This window comes from Rutidosis leptorrhynchoides, chromosome 9 (genome assembly GCF_046630445.1).
Source record: "Rutidosis leptorrhynchoides isolate AG116_Rl617_1_P2 chromosome 9, CSIRO_AGI_Rlap_v1, whole genome shotgun sequence".
In the NCBI taxonomy this organism is placed as follows: domain Eukaryota; kingdom Viridiplantae; phylum Streptophyta; class Magnoliopsida; order Asterales; family Asteraceae; genus Rutidosis; species Rutidosis leptorrhynchoides.
The window spans coordinates 362,871,068-362,891,225 of NC_092341.1; the positions used below are offsets into that span (position 1 = coordinate 362,871,068).

The 20,158-nt window shown below is 36.7% G+C and overlaps 1 protein-coding gene across 1 annotated transcript; it reads left to right on the forward strand.

Moving 5' to 3' along the window:
- Positions 1-1,636: 1,636 nt before the first annotated feature.
- Positions 1,637-19,322, forward strand: LOC139869259 (isoamylase 3, chloroplastic). Its single transcript, XM_071857576.1, has 25 exons — positions 1,637-1,776; positions 7,914-7,971; positions 8,077-8,106; positions 10,483-10,554; positions 10,647-10,804; positions 11,312-11,405; positions 11,493-11,729; positions 11,840-11,944; positions 12,214-12,318; positions 12,424-12,558; positions 12,655-12,741; positions 12,882-12,933; positions 13,084-13,147; positions 13,325-13,424; positions 13,552-13,652; positions 13,801-13,852; positions 13,981-14,043; positions 14,121-14,210; positions 14,288-14,360; positions 16,821-16,900; positions 17,058-17,162; positions 17,262-17,360; positions 17,458-17,519; positions 17,671-17,779; positions 19,006-19,322. Exons 1-25 carry the CDS (start codon positions 1,637-1,639, stop codon positions 19,117-19,119), a joined length of 2,385 nt encoding a protein of 794 aa, XP_071713677.1. The 3' UTR covers positions 19,120-19,322.
- The last annotated feature ends 836 nt before the right edge of the window (positions 19,323-20,158 follow it).

The window sequence follows — 20,158 nt, forward strand, 5'->3', positions numbered from 1 at the left end:
GAGCCCATATTCTGCTTTGTTGTTCGTAACAGCAAAATTAAACCGTAGCGCATATGTATGCTCTTCGCCATCTGGACCAGTTAAAATTACACCCGCACCCGCGCCAGCTGCACTGCAGGCACCATCGGTGTATAACTCCCATGGTGACAAAGTTGGTGCAGGCGTTTCTTGATGTTCTGCTGATGCCTCGACATCCGCAGGTAACTCTGCTAGGTAATCCGCAAGTATTTGACCCTTAATCGCGCTTCGCGAAGAAAAATTTATTTCATGCTCCCCTAACTCAACAGCCCATTTAGCCATTCGGCCAGAGATTTCAGGTTTATACAGCACCTGAAACATAAGATGATTGCGTTAGTCAATGCGGTATTCCCGGTCATTGCCGCAAATTAGGTTTTTACCAACCTGCTTGATCAGCTGATCAGTTAGAACCACAACTGGGTGTGCTTGAAAATATCGACGCAAACGCCGCGCCGTGTGGACTAGCGCATATACTAGCTTTTCTATTGGTGCATAGTTTACTTCGCTTGCTGTCAGCGTCTTGCTTACAAAGTAGACCGGCATTTGCGTCTGAGAAAACCTCAGCATTAATTGTATACGAAATAAATAATTCATAAGTAAAAGGAAATGGATTACCTTTCCGCGATCTGCGATAAGAACCGAGCTGATAGCTTCTTTTGATGCCGCAAGGTACAGCGTAAGCGTTTCTCCTGTTACTGGAGCGGTGAGTGTTGGTAATTCAGCGAGCACCTTCTTCATCTCCTGAAAGGCTGATTCTGCTTCCTAAGTCTATAGAAAGTCTTTTTTCTTTAAACAATTCTTCAAAGTATTGAAGAATGGCAATTGCCGCTCTGCGACCTTCGACAAAAACCGCGTGATTGCCGCAAGCTTTCCGGTGAGACTCTGCACGTCTTTCTTTGTCTTCGGAGATGGAAAACTATCAATGACTTCAATCTTTTTTGGATTTGCCTTGATTCCCCGCGCTGTCACCACATGACCTAGAAACTTGCCTTCCTCTTCCCCAAAACTACATTTGAGCGGGTTAAGCTTCATGTTTATCCTGCGTAGAGACGCAAACATTTCTAGGATATCCGCGAGCATTTCTTCTTCAGTGTTGCTCTTAATTACCAAGTCGTCAACGTACGCTTCAAGATTCCTACCAATTTGGTGTTTGAATGCCGCATCAATTACGCGCTGATAGGTTGCGCCTGCGTTTTTTAATCCGAAGGGCATCTTCGTATAATAGTAAATACCTTGCGGCATATGGAAAGCAGTCTTGTCCTCATATTCCGCAGCCATTAAGATTTGGTGATAACCCTTGTACGCATCTAGAAAACACTTGAACCGGAACCCTGACAGTGATTCCACCTTCCAGTCTATTTCCGGGAGAGGGTAGTTATCCTTAGGACACGCCTTATTAATGTCTTTAAAATCAACGCACATCCGCCAATTACCATCGGCCTTTTTGACTAACACAGGATTAGCAACCCATGTCTGATACCGCACCTCCCGCAGAATGTTTGCTTTGACAAGATTATCTACTTCTGCGCATAACCAATCACTGCGCTCAAGAGCCATATGCCGCTTCTTTTGTCTAACGGGCGTGAGTGATGGGTTAACATTTAATTTATGTTCCGCAATGTCTCACGGTACCCCCGTCATGTCTGATTCATGCCACGCGAAAACATCTGCGTTAGCGGTCAATATTCCGTGCAATTTGGCCTTTGTTTCGGCTGACAAGCCTGCACCGATTTTAATCCGCTTATCCGGATGTAAACGGTTTGCTATGACCGTACTGCTTGCGAGTTGTTCTCCCATGCTGGGAATGTTTACAGGCACAACAGAACCACACAACTCGGTTGTTTGATGCCACGCAATTGTGACAGCCCCTCCCTTCGTAGGAAACTTAATAAAACCATGCACCACCGACGGTATAATGTTAAAACGCCGTATGAAATTTCTCCCAAGCAGCGCGTTGTACCGCGAAGTTGAACGAACCACATAAAAGTCAACTGACTCATGTCTGACCAACTGCAGATTATTATCATCTGCGAGTTCTATCATTAGCTCTATCCGGCCTAGCGGCCATGAGCTTTCTCCAGAGAACCCAGATAACGTAATATCAGACTGCCGTAGCTGCGTTTTGACTTCTGCAGGGAGAAAACAATAGCAATGCTCGTACATAATGTCGACACCACTCCCGGTGTCAACATGCATGCGTTTAATTTGTACACCGCAAGCAGGGATGCGACACTTGATGATAATGGGCTCGTTAACTGCGTCAATGGACATTACAGGAGGAAATGCGATCGGGAGAAGTTCCCAGTCATGGTGATCATTGTACTTTCTCCGTTGGCTAACTTTCTCTGCGTCGACCATATTAATGGTTAAGTCGGCGTTTTTTGTTTTATCGACCTTTTGCCATGCGAAAGTTTTAGCCTTCGACCCTTCCTCTGCGGATTTTTCCTTGTCCTTCTTAGGTGGCTTCAGGTGATACAATTTACCTGCGCGCAGCACTTCAAGTACTCTTTCCATCAAGTTTTTGAATCGATTAGTGTCATGCCCGTAATCGTCATGGAATTCGCAATACTTTGTTTTATCCCGCTTACCAAATTCTATAAGCGGAGTTGGAACCGCAAAGGTCGCGCACACTGGTTCGGTTGCCAAAATTTCTTTTGGCGTTTTAGACAAACTTTTAAGCAGCGCATAGTTCTGATTATTGATGCCGCGCTGATTATTGTTTCCATAATTGCCACTTGATTTCCCTTTATCATTCCTGATAGGACCACCGCCAGGATACCTTCCGCGAGAGTTGTTGCTGCGATTTTGATCACGCGAACGATCATCATCGTCTTTCCTCTCGTTGCGTGAACTAGCTGTTGGAATATCATTATCTTCGCCACTCCGCATATAGTCATGGCATTCATTAAGCGCTTCAGCATAAGTTGTTGGGACCGTATGGCGTAGACGCCTTACTAGTGTTGGATGACGTTCTGAGTTTATACCATGTATGAGTCCGAAAATCTGTTGCTCTGGCTTGAGATCTGGTATGCGCAGACACTCATTAGTATATCTTGTGAGAAATTCACCCAAAGATTCCTTGGATTTCTGCACAATATCATGACATTCGATATGAGTGCGTTTGCGTGGCCTCTGATTCTGATATTGCAGCAAGAATTTTGTCCGCATATCCATAAACCCGGCTATACTACCCGCCGGCAGTTTATTAAACCATTTACGAGCAATACCCTGCAGTGTCATTGGAAATATCTGACACGCAACCAGATCCATAAGAAGTCATCTGGATCAGTTAAGCCATTGTAAGTACCCAACGTATGAGGTATCTTTGGCGCAGATGGAAACGGATATGCAGTTATATGCGGAGGAAACTTATCAAAAGTAGTTGGTAGCTCAAAAGGTGGTTTAACAGGATCACCTTTGAGCCATGCGAAGAAACGCCTCATCATATCCTGAATAAAACCAGGTTGTGAAAATAAGTGGACCATGTCAGGAGGTGCCGCCTGCATAAATTGGCTTGCGAGATTCGCCTGCCCCTGAATATTTTGCCAGGGCTGCCCTGGCGTCTGCGGATACAACCAAGGCTAATGCGTTGGAAAAGAAGGCAGGCTTACCGGCGCAGAGTATACGGGTAGCTGAAAAGGTGACGAAACCTGTGGCGCAGATGCCTGCGAGACCTGAGGATATGCCGCTATAAGCCCAACCGTATGCGCAGTGCTTTGCTGTTCTGCGGTTATCCGCGTCCAATGAGAATTGGCATCCGGAATGACACCGAACCCCCAACTATTAAGTAAAGCTTGCGCATCCGCAGGAGTCAAAAACTGCGAAATTGGACGCGGTGGTTGCCAAGGTTGCAACGGTGTAAACGATGAATTCTGTTGAACACTTTGCGTCTGCAGAGGGATTGAAATCGTGGTACTATAAATAGGTACCTGGCCGCAGCATACCACGTGCGGGCCTACTGTTTCACCGCTAGTGCCTACCAAGATGACCTTTGGATCCACCGCGAAAAAATCCAACCGCGTGGTGGTAATTGGCGAGTTTGCCCTTGGCGGTGTAATCCCATCTGGATATATCGGCTTATACCTCTGAAAAGGCTCGCCGGATACAGGTGAAAGATATGGCGCGTATCCCGCCCCCGTAGTCATAGCTTGCGTCTGCTGATTACCAGACGGTGTGTTTTGATTATCTGTTTGAGTACGTTCAGATGATTCCCCAGAAGTCATGATGCTGTTAAAGAAAAAATTCAAATTTTTTTTTTTTTGAACAATAAGCCTTATAATTCAAAACTTTAAAAGAAAAAATAAATAAACATGTCTTGACTTGAGTTCGACTCTCAATGAAAGCACCACTTGATCATGCATATTTCACCACGGGGTTTAATATGTCTGCTCAACACGTTAGAAGGGTGGGGTTTAAGGATCTTAGAACGAGGCTCTCCGGCCCGGCTACCGAGAATAACCCTGGCCGACATGATGATGTCGGCGGGGTGGCCAAGTGATTAAGTCCACCTTTAATGACGATCGTCGATTAGAAGGCCCCAAATAAGGTCGTAGGTTCTAGTTAATCAAGAAACTAACCTGTTAACCTTTAGAAGATGCTAGACGTGTATTAGATGATGGCTACGTAATGTGATTGTGTTTAGAATGATAGTTAGGGTTTGTATATATAGGCAAACCCTAATTCTAGAACCATCCGAGATAATGGCAATCCTTTCCATAACAAATTCCCCCGAATCACGGATGTAATTATGGAAAAGATATTTACTTGATAGCCAAGTAATCGTTGTACCGGGAACAAAGGCATCAGATACGAATCCGCATACCGCATAACGCACATGAGCACACGCATACGCACACTAGTGGGTGCTCGCATACATATGGGGTGCGCATGCGGGTTGCGGTATCATTAGAAGATAAGGTTAATATTGAATAAAATGACCGAATTACCCTAATGTGAGTAGCATGTGATAAGACTTAACGACAAAATAATGATCGTCAGCGGAGGGATCGGCCACGAAAGATTTGCGTAGTTGGGTGATCAACTGTGTCAAAAATAAACATAAATGGCTATCATGCAATTTTGTGGTAAACATATATGGATCAACCACACAAGTTTTTCTTAATAGAAATTAACGAAATTCAATTGCAAAATTGTATGTTTGAATTGAAAAAAAAAAAAATGTTAGTACAATTGTTGCACAATAAAGACACGAGGTAAAACTGTGAAGGTCGTTGATGGTCCCAAATAAGAGGTCCAAAACGGTGGCTGTTCTATTTCTACCTCACCTTATCTATATTAGATTCTCATTAATTTCACGTGGAAGTTGACCTCGAGACCATTACTTTTTTATATATATATTTTTTTGAAAAGCAAGTATTATACAAAATCACGGATGTAATACAACGAGAAGGTTCAACTAAAAGACCGAATATGACTACCACGGCCTATACATAATACGTCAACGAAGTGGTATACAAATAGATTCGTACACATAAATGAATTATGATATACAGAAAGATTCGTACACATATGTACATACATAAATGGTACACACATACATACGGTTGTCTTTCTAAGATATACATTTTGGTATCTTACATGATACATGTTACAAACTTTTTATTATATCAATACTTGTCGCATATGTTTCTGTATACGCAATATATAGCTATTGTTATAGGTGTTCTTTTATTTTGATCCAATAGCGTCATCATAAGATAGTTTTTTACCTAAATAAAAAGGCTTTTTATTTTAATTTGTAAGGGAATATCAAGTGTTAGCACGGAATGCAATTTACGCATTAAAGAAGACCACTTCAATGCATATAATATTTCTCTTGGCTCAGCCCACCCAAAGTCCAAGCCCAATAACATGATGTGTCTAAATATATTTATCAGAAGTTTGTAAACCCAAAATCAAATTAAATAATTTAAGGACCAAAGGTTTTACCATCGTATATGGCTGTTCTATTACCGTATTCTCTTGTAGTTATGTTGGGGGTGAGGGTGGGTGGCTCTTTGTGGTCTTTCGTCAATTTGTGTTGATTTTGTATTTTTTTTTGACGAGGATTGTTCTCGTTCTAGTTCATTTTTCTGGGCTACTCTTCGATTGTAGCAGTTTCTTCATGCTTTCTATCTTGGGATAGTGATGATCTGGTGAGGGGACTGGTGACTGTGGGTTTGTGAGCTAGGGTTTAACTAGCAACTTAGGTTACTAAAATGTTATTCTTTGTCGAATCTCATTAGAGATTGTTGGGGTGATTTTAGTACCAAAGTTGATGGCTGGCTTATTGGCAATATTTCATAACATGTTTTCATTTTTCTGGTTCGACATCATTAGTTATTTTATTTGCTATCTCCAAGCTTCACCTTGTATCAGTGCTCTCCCTCCAAGACGCTACCTCTGATTGGAATCTAGATTCTCGTCACTATTGTCTTCTTTTGGTTGCGATTTGTGAATTTCGCAAATACTCTTTTGATATCCTTTTATCCGTTTCATCCTCGACAACACTAGTCTTGGTTGGGTTCACTCTACGAGTTGGTTCTGTTGGGTGATTCACTGTTATGAGTATTTGACTTGTTGGACTTTTTGAGGTAGTTAGGATGATTCATTGTTTAAGTTGGTTGGTTTTTGCAAGAGATGGTGTTGTTGGTTGTAACTGTTACTTTATGGTGTTCGGGCTTTCGAAGATGTTCTAGCGCCCTTTTATGTCGAGTATAGGTTTAGAAAGTTTCATTTGTAGGTTCCGGAGGCTGAGGGGTTTTAATCGATCAGTAAATGTGCAATGTAACGTGTTGTAATAAGGTTGTATGTGATTTGGTTTCACTTGATAGGCTTTGTTGTTTGTTAAAGTAAATCAACATATCTTTTCAAGCAATTCGTAGGATCTACATCACTTGTAATTATATTTGATTTTCAAATTTCCTGCTGTGGATATTGACAGTAATTGATTAAAACTTTAGCACAAGCTCCTGAACGCACACCTTTGGCCAATATGATTCCGATCTCTCTTTTATTAATATATATATATATATATATATATATATATTTTGAGAAAAAGTAATAATAGAAAATGAAAAAGAAATGAGTTGGTTAGATATTTTAGGACACAAAAAAAAAAAAGAAAAAAAAAAGAAAAAAGAAGAGAAAAAAAGAAAAGATAAAATAAGCATTGAATCACAAGCGTCACGTGGCAGACACATGATGAAATAGACGTCGACCCGCTGCTTGTATGCCGTTCTCGTAACTCTGCAAGCCTCTCTTGGATCACTCACTCACTCATTCACTCCATCCTTCAATTTCAATCCAACTCAACCAAAAAGTACACACACATATTTAGTGTATTCACTGTGTGTTACTGATATCATCCAGATGCGTAATTTTAATCGCTAAATCAACATTATGATTCTCAACACATCAAATTCATCTTTTTGTAATTCACCATTAAAATTTCGTAACCATTCTCTCTCAATTTCAACATTTCACTCCACTGCTTCCACTAGGTATCAAATTATCTCCATTATGCTTTTTATTTTTCTTCTTAATTTCATTACATTAATGCTACAGTTCGTTACGAAATTAATTTGAACATTTAACATACTTCACAATTTTAAATTTCGTGTTGACGCAGCATTGTATCTGTACGTCATAAGTTTTTGTTTTATTAGAATTCAAAATTCAAATAATGCTTTGATTGTTTCGGTATAAAAATCAGCTCGTATGGAATTGCAGTCACGAGTTTTTAATTTATGGTTTAATTTATTAATCAAATTTTAGATTCTAAATCACATTCAACATTTAATCATATTTTAAAGTTCATTAATTAGTTGACCGGTAGTTTTTGTGATGATTTGTTTATTTTATATTTTTTAATCCAATTTTATGTTTCTGAACAGAGTAATTTGGGGTAAAAACGCAACGGGTATACATTCTGCTAGTGGATTTTATAATCAGGTACTATGTCATCTGTTCATTATCTTCAGCTTTTGTATACGAGGATTATCATGTATATGTTGGTTTTATTTTTGATAGAAATATTGATATGGTTAATTTGTGAAGGATGTTATCCCACATAGGTGGGTGGAGAAAGTAAGTTGGAGGTAGGTGACTTGGTTATAAAAGAAGGGCTAAGTCTTCATTCCAATTTGCACCAATCAATACACTTTAAGTATTTGATTATTTCTTTCTTTCTTACCCTTGTTTGAGAGTTGTATTAGTTAAATATTTTGAAGAGTGTAGTTGGCTTAAGAGAGTCGTCTATATCATTGTAACAATTTGTGATATAGTGTATTTTTCTCTTTGGGGCCGGTGGTTTTTCTCCTGTTTTGGAGTTTCCACGTTAAATCTTGTGTTGTGTATTGTTCTTATTTCTTTACTATTATTGTTGGGCTGGGTGGTGGGAATTAGTGAGACCGTAATTTCCCAACAGCTGGTATCAGAGCGTCAGGTTTGACGGGGGTCTCGGTTATAGGAGTCGGAGTATGCTCTGTGGTTGCCATGGGAGTGGATCTTCCACATCAGAAACGAGTTCTATTGATCGTATAGGGTATCTGGTTAGACAATATTTTTTCTGATTCGTAGTAATAGTTGATTTGTTAGTGGCGAGTTGTGGATTTTCGATTTAAAGGGTCCTGGCTACCTGCTACATCTTTTGGCTATTCGAAACGTGAGCAAAATCAGAGAAAGTGTTGTTTATAGGATACGTATACGATGTCGAAGTTCAGTCCAATGAGGTTTGATGTTGAGAAATTTGATGGGAGGATCATTTTGGCTTATGGCAGGTTCAAGTAAAGGATGTGTTGATTCAGTCCGGGTTACACAAGGCATTGAAAGGTAAACTCACTTTTGTTTCCGGCAGTGATTCTAGCAGTAAGTTCGATGAAGAAGAATGGGATGATATGGATTTGAGGGCAGCAAGTGCGATTCGTTTGTGTCTTGCAAAGAACGTGCTTGCAAATGTGCACGGGTTATCAACGGCAAAGGAGCTTTGGATTAAACTAGAGCAGTTGTACCAGGGCAAGGGCATCTCAAATCGGTTGTGTCTTAAAGAACAATTTCATACTTTGCGTATGGATGGGGGTTCAAAGATTTCAGATCATCTGAGCATTTTGAATGGTATTGTTTCGGAACTTGAAGCTATTGGAGTTAAAGTTGATGATGAAGATAAAGCTTTGAGGTTGATATTATCTTTGTCATCGTCTTATGAACACATGAAACCTATTTTGATGTATGGGAAGAAAACTCCGAAGTTTGAAGACGTTACTAGCAAGCTCCTATCCGAGGAGAAAAGACTGGAAGGTAACGGGGTCTCGTCATCAGGAGATACGATAGTGTTGTGTTCGGATAGGCGAAAGAGAAACTCTGGGAAGAATCTGGTATGCTGGAGGTGCGGGAAGACTGGGCATGTAAGGGTTAATTGTCCAGGTGGAGCTAATTCGGTAAATGGCTCTAAAGGCGCTAATGATGTCTCCGTTGTTACGGAGAGTGACGAATTCCTCTGAAGTCACACCATCCTCATGGTGTGTCCGCGCCACCGTGGAAAGGGATGTTCGTTTGCGGTTCCACAATTACACATGGGCATTGGTTTGGCGTTGATGCAGGTTGTGTGGTGGAAACTGATGTTGTAGCTGATGGGACTTTCGGGAAAGCCAAACAGGAAAGTTGCACCATAAAGTTTCAGCTGGTTGTTCAACAACATGTGCCGAGGTGAAATGCTTGGAATGTGATATTCTAAGTGCTATACTCTTAATGGTGGAGTATGATAATTCTTATTAAGAGTTATGATTGTCTGTGATGACAATGATTGTCGGTTTAGATAATGTTCGGTAAAGATGCAAGTTTTGTCTCTTGGGAGATAATGTCATCGGCATGAAGATGAGGATCTTGAAGTTGTCCTCGAGGAAGCATCTATATCGGTTATCCTTATAATGTTAAAGTATGGTTATCTTTTTCTATCAAAAAGGTGGAGATTTGTTAGTTTTATTTTTTGATAGAAAAATTGATATGGTTACTTTGTGAAGGATGTTATCCCACATAGGTGGGAGAAGAAAGTTGGAGGTAGGTGACTTGGTTATAAAAGGAGGGCTAAATTTTCATTCCAATTTGCACCAATCAATACACTTTAAGTATTTGATTATTTATTTCTTTCTTACCCTTGTTTGAGAGTTGTATTAGTTAAATATTTTGAAGAGTGTAGTTGGCTTAAGAGAGTCGTCTATATCATTGTAACAATTTGTGATATAGTGTATTTCTCTCTTTGGGGCCGGTGGTTTTTCTCTTGTTTTGGAGTTTCCACGTTAAATCTTGTGTTGTGTATTGTTCTTATTTCTTTACTATTATTGTTGGGCTGGGTAGTGGGAATTAGTGAGACCGTAATTTCCCAATAGTATATAACCAATTTGTTTTATTACAGCCAAAATTTTATTGGTATTGACTAAAAAAAAATTGACCAAACTGTTTACTCAGGTTAGAGGATCAGAACAAAAATATAAATCAGTAAATGTGCGCAGTCAGCGTGCTGATGAGATTGTAATTGAGGTACCTGCAATCTTATTCATGAATGCGTAGATATTGTGATAAAGAACTATAATTTCTAGTAATTCAAGTAATACTATTTTGAAACATTTTAGGATGAAGTTACAGTAATGTCAGAAAGCGTCCCATCTTTGAAAAGCATCCCGGGCCTTCCAAATCCTCTTGGCGTATCGGAAACCGAAAACGGAATCAACTTTGCTCTTTTTTCACAACATGCAACTTCAGTTACACTTTGTTTATCACTTCCTGATAGGTGAGTGTATATGAGTATGTTTCGTAAGATAACATTCTTATTTTGTTTGATTAATACCATTTAAACATAGCATAAGGTTGTATTTATCAGTAAAAGCTTCCCTTAAAGTTTTTCTTATTGGGTATAAATTACCACTTCGTATCGGTGCCGTCTCATTAATTTTGAAGGTGCCGTTTGAGACATAAAAAAAGGCCCTTATTATTTGGGCTGAAAATTAAAGAGAAATGAGACTTGTTGAATTGGGCTTGAGTTATCTAGTAGTTGAGGGCCAAACAATAATAAACTATTCTTTTTAAGCTAGTAATCTGTAAACTAGCTAATTTTAATTTAAAATCTATGTTTGGATAACATTCCACTACTCTATATAGATAAATGCATTAGTATTTTTCAAAATTTTGGGTCCTGTTCGGTTGCACAATTGCACATGTGCCGAAGACGTCTCTGTTCATACCATGTTGCTTGCCTTCTCAACGTTTTTTTTTTTTTTTACTTGAATATATCTTTTAGAGGAGATGATGCATCTCCAAATGATGGAATGATTGAGTTGAAATTGGACCCTCATTCAAACAAAGCTGGAGATATATGGCACATATGTGTTCAGGTAATAGTGTATCATTTTTAGTTTCAGTTTACATGTTATGTTTGTTCCTTTAATGAATGCTTACACGAAATGAACAACGAGCTGCAGGAGCTTCCTCGAAGTAATATCATTTATGGTTATCGAGTAGATGGTCCTCGAGACTATGATCTAGGGCATCGTTTTGACAACAGTGTTGTTCTTATAGACCCTTATGCAAAATTAATCGAGGGTCGCCGTATATTTGGGGATTCAACTGATAAGTCGTCTGAATTTTATGGAACTTATGATTTTGTTAGCCAGCCATTTAATTGGGGAGACAATTATGCTTTACCAAACATACCAGAGGTAAAGTAAATAAGGGAAGAGCTTACAGCTTATATGATACCATTTGAATCTTATAGCTTTTTTTTTTTTTTTTTTTTTTTGCTTAGCTGTAATTGGTGTTGCTATTGCAGAAGGATCTTGTAGTATATGAAATGAGTATCCGAGCTTTTACAGCTGATAAATCTAGTGGATTGGAACATAATATTCGAGGTAGCTACCTTGGTGTAATAGAGAAGGTAACGATACAAAATAGAATATTAGTAATCTTGGTTAACATACTAATTAATTATAAAGAACTTCAAGTTTTTAGGGAAATAAAAAAGTTTCGGGTTGACACATACCGGCCTGTTTTGACCCATAAGAAAGCTACCCGTTTTGACTCTTATGGCTATGACCCGTTACCCACTCTGCCACCTGCAGCCTGACTCGCCTATCTTTTAAACTTCTATATTAGTTAACTCAATATATTTCACATCATGTTACTGACATTTTTCTTGATGTCAAGATACCACATCTTTTAGAACTTGGCGTCAATGCTGTGGAGTTTCTTCCCGTCTTCGAGTTCGATGAGTTTGAATTTCAGAGACGTCCAAACCCTAGAGATCACATGGTATATTTAACTTTATTACTCCGAAATGCTTAATTTCTTGATATTCATATATTGTAGATCAATCTTATATCTTATACATAACAATCTAAACTAATAATTGTGAAGATCAACACATGGGGCTATTCAACAATAAATTTCTTTGCTCCGATGACCCGCTATGCCAGTTCTGGTGGAGGACCAATTGGTGCTTCTCGTGAGTTCAAAGAGATGGTTAAAGCTTTGCACCTTGCAGGAATTGAGGTATTCACTTTCTGCTTAGTCACTTTTGTTTTATACGGGTTACTAGCAATATTAACTGCCATTTGTTACACTTTGTGTGTCTTTTATACCCTACAGGTCATCTTGGATGTTGTTTACAATCATACTAATGAAGCTGATGATAAGAACTCTTATACCACATCATTCCGAGGCATAGACAACAAGGTATATGCATATGTATACCTTTAAAGGGTTTTATCATAATTTAATACGGTGACAACTGACAACATAATTCTATAGGTGTGTAATATCATAGTTTGAAATAATAGTTATGAGATATTGACTTTGTGTCTGTTCATCTATAGACATATTACATGGTGGATGGAAATGGTCAACTAATGAACTTCTCTGGCTGCGGTAATTTCATCCTCCTCCATATATTTCTTGAGTTCACAGTCTGTTTCATACTATATAACTTGCTGCTAAAATTTTTATTGGTCTAATGGTAAACTTACTAACACGGCATGTTTATCATCACTCTTGATGTATACCATTGATGATGAGCAGGTAATACACTGAACTGTAACCACCCTGTTGTCATGGAACTTATACTTGACAGCCTAAGGCACTGGTAACATTTTTTATTGTTTAATTTTTTGCAAAATCACTTGCTGCTTCTTGTTTTATTCAATTTGTGTGCAGTATAATGGTTATTTGAATCTTATTCTTGTTATACTGAGTTTTTATGTTAATATATTTATATCATTATCATTATTACTATTATTTAAATTTTGGTTACCGAATGAAGGGTGACCGAATATCATGTGGATGGATTCCGCTTTGATCTTGCAAGTGTTCTTTGTCGAGGTACAGATGGTTCTCCACTTGATGCTCCCCCACTTATTAGGGTAAGTTAGCTTCTTCTTTTTTTTCTTTTCGAGAAGATGATAATACCAATTTCGTTGATTTCTTCTTATTATTATTATATGGCGTATACTGTTTTGCCCACTTTTTAATATCATGAAAATGGAGCAGGCCATTGCAAAAGATAGTATACTGTCCAGGTGTAAAATTATTTCTGAACCATGGGATTGTGGTGGTCTATATCTTGTTGGCAAGTTCCCAAACTGGGACAGGTAATCAGTGTTAAAAACCGAAGTAGTTTTATTTTTTATATATATTTTCACAAGATGGTGATTACTTTAGTTTGCGATGAATGCCAATTATAAAAGCTTAAAAACTTTACAATTACATAGTTTATGAGTTCTTGTTTAAACGTGGCAGGTGGGCTGAATGGAATGGGATTTATCGTGATGACATGAGAAGATTTATGAAGGTAAGTGATGAATAAACAAATAGTCATGTAGTTTGTACTTAATTTTTTCTGGCTACACCAAAGGCTGGCGATATTTTTGTTTGTATATATTTGGGAGATGGGTTTATGTATTTGATTAAAATATATAGGGTGATGCTGGTATGAAGGGAGGTTTTGCAACTCGAGTTGCTGGTTCTGCCGATTTATACAATGTAAGTACATAAATGGTGTCTATATATCTTTGACTTTTGAAACGTTCTCGTTAAATCAACGTGTAAAATACTTACAGGTAAATAATCGGAAGCCGTATCATGGAGTCAATTTTATTATAGCGCATGACGGATTTACTCTTTATGACCTTGTGTCATACAATCACAAGGTATTATCGAGTTATACGTATATATTAGTCGTCATGATATGTACTTGTTTTTTATATCTTCGTTTACGTTTACTTAGCATAATGACGCTAATGGAGAAGGTGGCAATGATGGAAGCAATGATAACCTTAGCTGGAATTGTGGGCATGAAGGTAATTCTCATAATGTCTTTACCCAAAATCTTTAGTCTTCTGGTTGTTAGGGTTTAAACAGTAGTGGCAATTACGACCCATTTACCTACAAATGGATTGATCCAGTTTATGTTTTATCTCTAACGGGCCATATAAAAAAGTTAGCCTAATATCCTTGATATGAAAGAGTTAAATGGGATGAGCACTGCCCAAATGTTAACTGTTAATGGATAAAATCTTCTATACCTTTTCTAAAAAAAGATAATAACTAAGTTAATATGATTTTTTTGGTCATACTTACCCATCAATTATCTACACAAGAATAAGAAAAATCACTGAATATGAATTGTTCCAGGTCAACCTATCTCACACGACTCATTTCACATGTGCCAAAATTACCCATTTTGACTCAAACCCGGCCTATTTCCACCTTTAGTGATGTATGTCCAATGAAATATCTTGTTGGGCTTGTAAGTGTTGGGTTACATCAAAATTTTAAGTTCAATGATTTTGGACTTGAAATAGATGTTTACTTTGGACTTGTTGTTTTTGGGCCAAAGAGCCCGACTGTTGGAGTTGGATAATGGCACACATGTATCAGTCAAGAAGGATGTGTTTATCCAAATTGTTAGTTAGCTTTAATGTTTATCTTAATTTGAATTTATGTTTGATATTTATCCGTTTTATTTGTTTTTAGTATTTAACAATTCTTGTTATCTTTTTGGAGGGCAGAGTTTTGTTTTGAGAATTAATAAAAAAAAGTGAGGCTGTCGCCTTTTGTGGCTTGCATACGTGAAGTATCAAGTTCATATCCTATCTTATTTATCTTGTTCATTTATTTAGCCATCGATCCCTAATTCCGCATTTAATGAATAAAAGCTAAAAACCATAAAAAAAAAAAAATAACCAAAAGCCAAAGGCTTTGATCGTCACTCTCTTTTTTATTAATTATCAAAACAAAAGTCTGCCCTCCAAAAAGATAACAAGAATTGTTAAATACTAAAAACAAATAAAACGGATAAATATCAAACATAAATTCAAATTAAGATAAACATTAAAGCTAACTAACAATTTGGATAAACACATCCTTCTTGACTGATATATGCGTGCCATTATCCAACTCCAACAGTCGGGCTCTTTGGCCCAAAAACAACAAGTCCAAAGTAAACATCTTTTTCAAGTCCAAAATCATTGAACTTAAAATTTTGATGTAACCCAACACTTACAAGCCCAACAAGATATTTCATTGGACATACATCATTCTCCCCTTCTTCGAAAAGACTCGTCCTCGAGTCTACAACGCCAATGACAAAAACATCGAACTGAACCTCAAGAACTACATGAGTATTCTTTTCATCGCTTGTCAAATCAACAGCAACATCTTCACAAGAGAAAATTTTAACATCTTTATTGAACATGTTAGTGACTTTATAAGTAGTTGAAGTTCTGAATTCAACGATTTCAGTATTCTCTTCAACCTCACACTCGTAATCTTCCTCAGTATCATAGATGGGTTCGTTATCATAGATGAATTCTTCATCCTCACCATCAGTATCATAGATTGGTTCGGAATCTTCATCCACAATAACTTCAGGAACGTATTCGAGATTAAAAAGTTGTTCAACTTTCATACCAATGTTCCGTACGGGATCATTGTAATGCCCCCGTCTGAATCCTCTCGGCGCATCAGCGAATGGATTCATACCTTCCCACCGGTCGTTTGTTTGGTCCGAAGCATAGTGTGCATCATATTTATGATGTCTGCCCAACTCTAATATTGCTATCCTTCGTCGCAAACGCTCAATCTCTAACTCCCTAACTCGTTGCTGCAAACGAGCAATCTCAGCATCACGTGGATCATTACCACTGCCTCTCTCGGCGATTCTGTGATTTGATCTTTGGTAATACCGACCACCATGTTCTTGTTTAGCCATGCCTGGAATCTGATACCACATAATGTAGTTTTACGGATCGATGGCTTAAATGAGATCTTACGTGGCTGTTTATAACTTATGTTATTAAATCAATTTAATAAATAAAAGCTAAAAACCATAAAAAAAAAAATAACCAAAAGCCAAAGGCTTTGATCGTCACTCTCTTTTTTATTAATTATCAAAACAAAAGTCTGCCCTCCAAAAAGATAACAAGAATTGTTAAATACTAAAAACAAATAAAACGGATAAATATCAAACATAAATTCAAATTAAGATAAACATTAAAGCTAACTAACAATTTGGATAAACACATCCTTCTTGACTGATACATGCGTGCCATTATCCAACTCCAACAGTCGGGCTCTTTGGCCCAAAAACAACAAGTCCAAAGTAAACATCTTTTTCAAGTCCAAAATCATTGAACTTAAAATTTTGATGTAACCCAACACTTACAAGCCCAACAAGATATTTCATTGGACATACATCATTTAGGCTCTAGGTTTAAGTGTATGTATTGAGTTATCTTTATTTGGTATTTACTTTTCAGGGGAAACATCTGATGTGAATATCAAAGCCCTACGGTTCAGGCAAATGAAGAATTTTCACTTGGCATTAATGATATCTCAAGTATATATCACACGTTGCTTTTTGCTTAATTGCTTTAATATCTATAAGTTGTGCTCTGACTTTGAGTGTGATACTTGTATCTAAAAAAGGTTTAGTATCAATTTATTTCAAAAATTACATACGTCTTAACTGTAATATACCTTATGTTCTGATGTAGGGTGTGCCAATGATGCTAATGGGAGATGAGTATGGTCATACTCGTTATGGAAATAACAATAGCTATGGACATGATACTGCTTTAAACCATTTTCAGTGGGAACAAGTAATATTCATATTCCCTAATTATATTTATACGTACATAATCTTTATTATCGTGATCTATACTTACTAAACCTTTGAGTCTTTGACTTTGACCCTTCAGTTGGATGCAAGGAAGAATGAGTGTTTCAGATTCTTTTCTGAGGTGATCAAGTTTCGCCAAACGCATAAAGTTTTTAGACATGAAAGTTTCATCGGAAAGGTAAATTTCATACTCCGTATTTTTCTTCTCATTTTTTTTCTGAAATGCCACTTTTTTGCTGTTAACCTTTTTGTTTATGGTTTCCTTCCATTTTCAGAATGAGATTACATGGCACGAAGATAATTGGGAGAACTACGAGAGCAAATTTATCGCATTCACGTAAGTGTATTCTACTCGTTAAAAAGTATTTGTAGCCGTGGTTTATTTCTTACAGTACATAATAAGGGATCTTGTATTTTGCTAGACCAGTGGCAGTTGCATAAACAGAGATAACTTTATAATTTATTACTAACAATAACTTGTGTAACAGGCTTCATGATGGGGATGAGGGGGACATTTACTTGGCGTTCAACGCACATGACTATTTCGTTAAGGTTCCAATACCATCACCACCTCAGGCTCGACGCTGGTTCAGAGTGGTTAGTCTTCCTATCTTAATAATAATTATTAATATATTTATTATGAATATGAATATTATTATTAATGAGCTGGAAGGATATGCGCTTTCCTGCGGGAAAGCAACGCGGAAATGGTTACAATGGCCTGCGTGTTGTGAGAATTGGTTTCGCTCTATACCTTAATTATTGATTAACTAATTTTTTATTTACAATACGCAGATGAACTATTGGTACATATCTTTTGTTAAAATCATTTAAAAAAAGGGGGGAAATATTTTCAAAGAGGCTACGGTAAATAGTTTTGCTGTAAATCTCGTCGACGATAGGTACAAATAATAATAATAATAATAATAATAATAATAATAATAATAATAATAATAATAATAATAATAATAATAATAATAATAATAATAATAATAATAATAATAATAATAATAATAACAACAACAATTAATAAAATAATAATAATAATAAAGATAACAACAATGCCTTAAGCCCAGTCTAAGCCCATCTTTGTAACAATTTAGAAATGAGGGCCCATTGATTTAATCATAATTATTTATATAATTATGTGACGGATTTGTAATAAGTTGAAAAGATACGTGGCTGATTTGTAATAAGTGGAAAAGTTACTCTTTATCAAGGTTTCAAAATTCGCTATTCGGAGATTAATCGGTAGGGACTTTGGAAAGATTAATCGGCAATTCGGGGATTAATCGGGGATTAATCGGATTTTACTGTATACATTTAAATACTAGATTTCATAAATTATATGTGTAAATATAGAAAAAAACCATAAATATAAAAATAAACTTTAACATAATTGTCTAAAATTGTTCATTTTGCTCCAAAACTATAAAAATCTAGTTTATATTAATGTTAAAATGTTAACCATTTTTTATTTTGACCGATTTTGGTTACTAAATTCGGTTTTGACCCATCAATTGACGTTGACCGTTTAATTAAACGGATTTTTGAAAATCGGAACGGATTGCTGTTAAAAATGATTAATCGGAGATTAGTCGGCGAGTAATCGGGTTTTTTTACAACGCTGCTCTTTATAATACCATGACAATTAGTGTATAGTGGAAATACTAGCATGTGTATGTATATGTACATGATCTTCCATTTTATAGAAATGCAGACATACATATGTGTATATCAACACCATTGAATGATGTATTGCTTTATACGAAAAACATTTGAATCTCAGTTGCCGTCTCTTGTGTGTTTTGTTGTTGAATTAGGTGGACACTAATCTCGAGTCTTCTAATGATATTGTCCCCGAGGGTGTCATAGGCGTCGGAGATACATATAATGTTGCTCCCTACTCTTCAATTCTTCTTCACGCAAAGCCTTAATATAGGTAGATCAATTATTCATATGTTGTATACTATATACCAAAATGGGCACACTACTTGATAGGTTCTAAGTTACACATACGTTGTTACATTTGCTATAATTAAACATGTGACTGACTTATGCTCAATGATCCTTGACGATCTTTAGTACTTTTACTAAAATGTTAACATGTTTTTTTAAATGACAAAATTAATAAATGTGTTTGTTACTTGGTACGAATTGACAATCACTCCTTTTGTCATCATATATTTGTATTTGTATCGAAGAATTACAATATGTTTTCGATCTACTAAAAGTAAGTATTTTTTTTGTTTTATTCGAGTTTACCTTTCAAAGAATAACGTGTTTTCCTCTAAATTTGTATTTCTTGAGTTGCGTCCTTAGCAACTAGTCGAGTTCTGTTTTCTATATGCCCAAAATTGTATGTAATGGGCTATAGTTCGTGTTGTATTCGTTTCGTGATAATTCCATTGCCTTTCGAAAAAAAAAAGAATAACGTGTTTATAAAACTACTGTTAATTTACTGATAACCATCTGTCTTTTTCTTATTTTTTAATTTAAAATAAGATAAGATGGTTGTTCTTAAAATATGAGTAGTTTTGTATATTTAAATTGTCAGTGTAGCTGCAAATACGAGTAAATGTTAGTTTTAAGTTGAAATTTTCAATAAAGAATGGTGTAAGATGGTACCATTTGGATGATATCAAGTCTTCCTTTATCTTCATGTTCGCTGGTAACTTTTGAAAAGTATACGTACGGTGACTCATAATCATAACAAATTTCCATAAATTGCGAATGCTACGCTTCATTTTAAGTCTTCGGATTGAATTTAACCTGAATTTTTGTTCCATTGAAACTATGTAATTATTTGGTTATGCTTAAGTTAAGCTTTCATTTGGGCTTAGCAATGATTTTTCGTTAACCCTAGTTATTTCATATAAATATAGAGATTTGTCACACAAAAGGCACGTTGCTATATTGCCTCCTACGACCTTCCATGATCATCTAGGGTTTTTACGTACATCTTTGTAGGGTTTT

What these genes read in the sequence shown, in the direction of transcription:
- LOC139869259 (XM_071857576.1), top strand. Translation starts at nt 1,637, where the DNA reads ATGTCTCACGGTACCCCCGTCATGTCTGATTCATGCCACGCGAAAACA. An exon ending in CGCTTATCCGGATGTAAACG is followed by an intron (nt 1,777 to 7,913) that starts GTTTGCTATGAC and finishes GTTTCTGAACAG; the next exon opens with AGTAATTTGGGGTAAAAACG. An exon ending in CTCGACGCTGGTTCAGAGTG is followed by an intron (nt 17,780 to 19,005) that starts GTTAGTCTTCCT and finishes TTGTTGAATTAG; the next exon opens with GTGGACACTAATCTCGAGTC.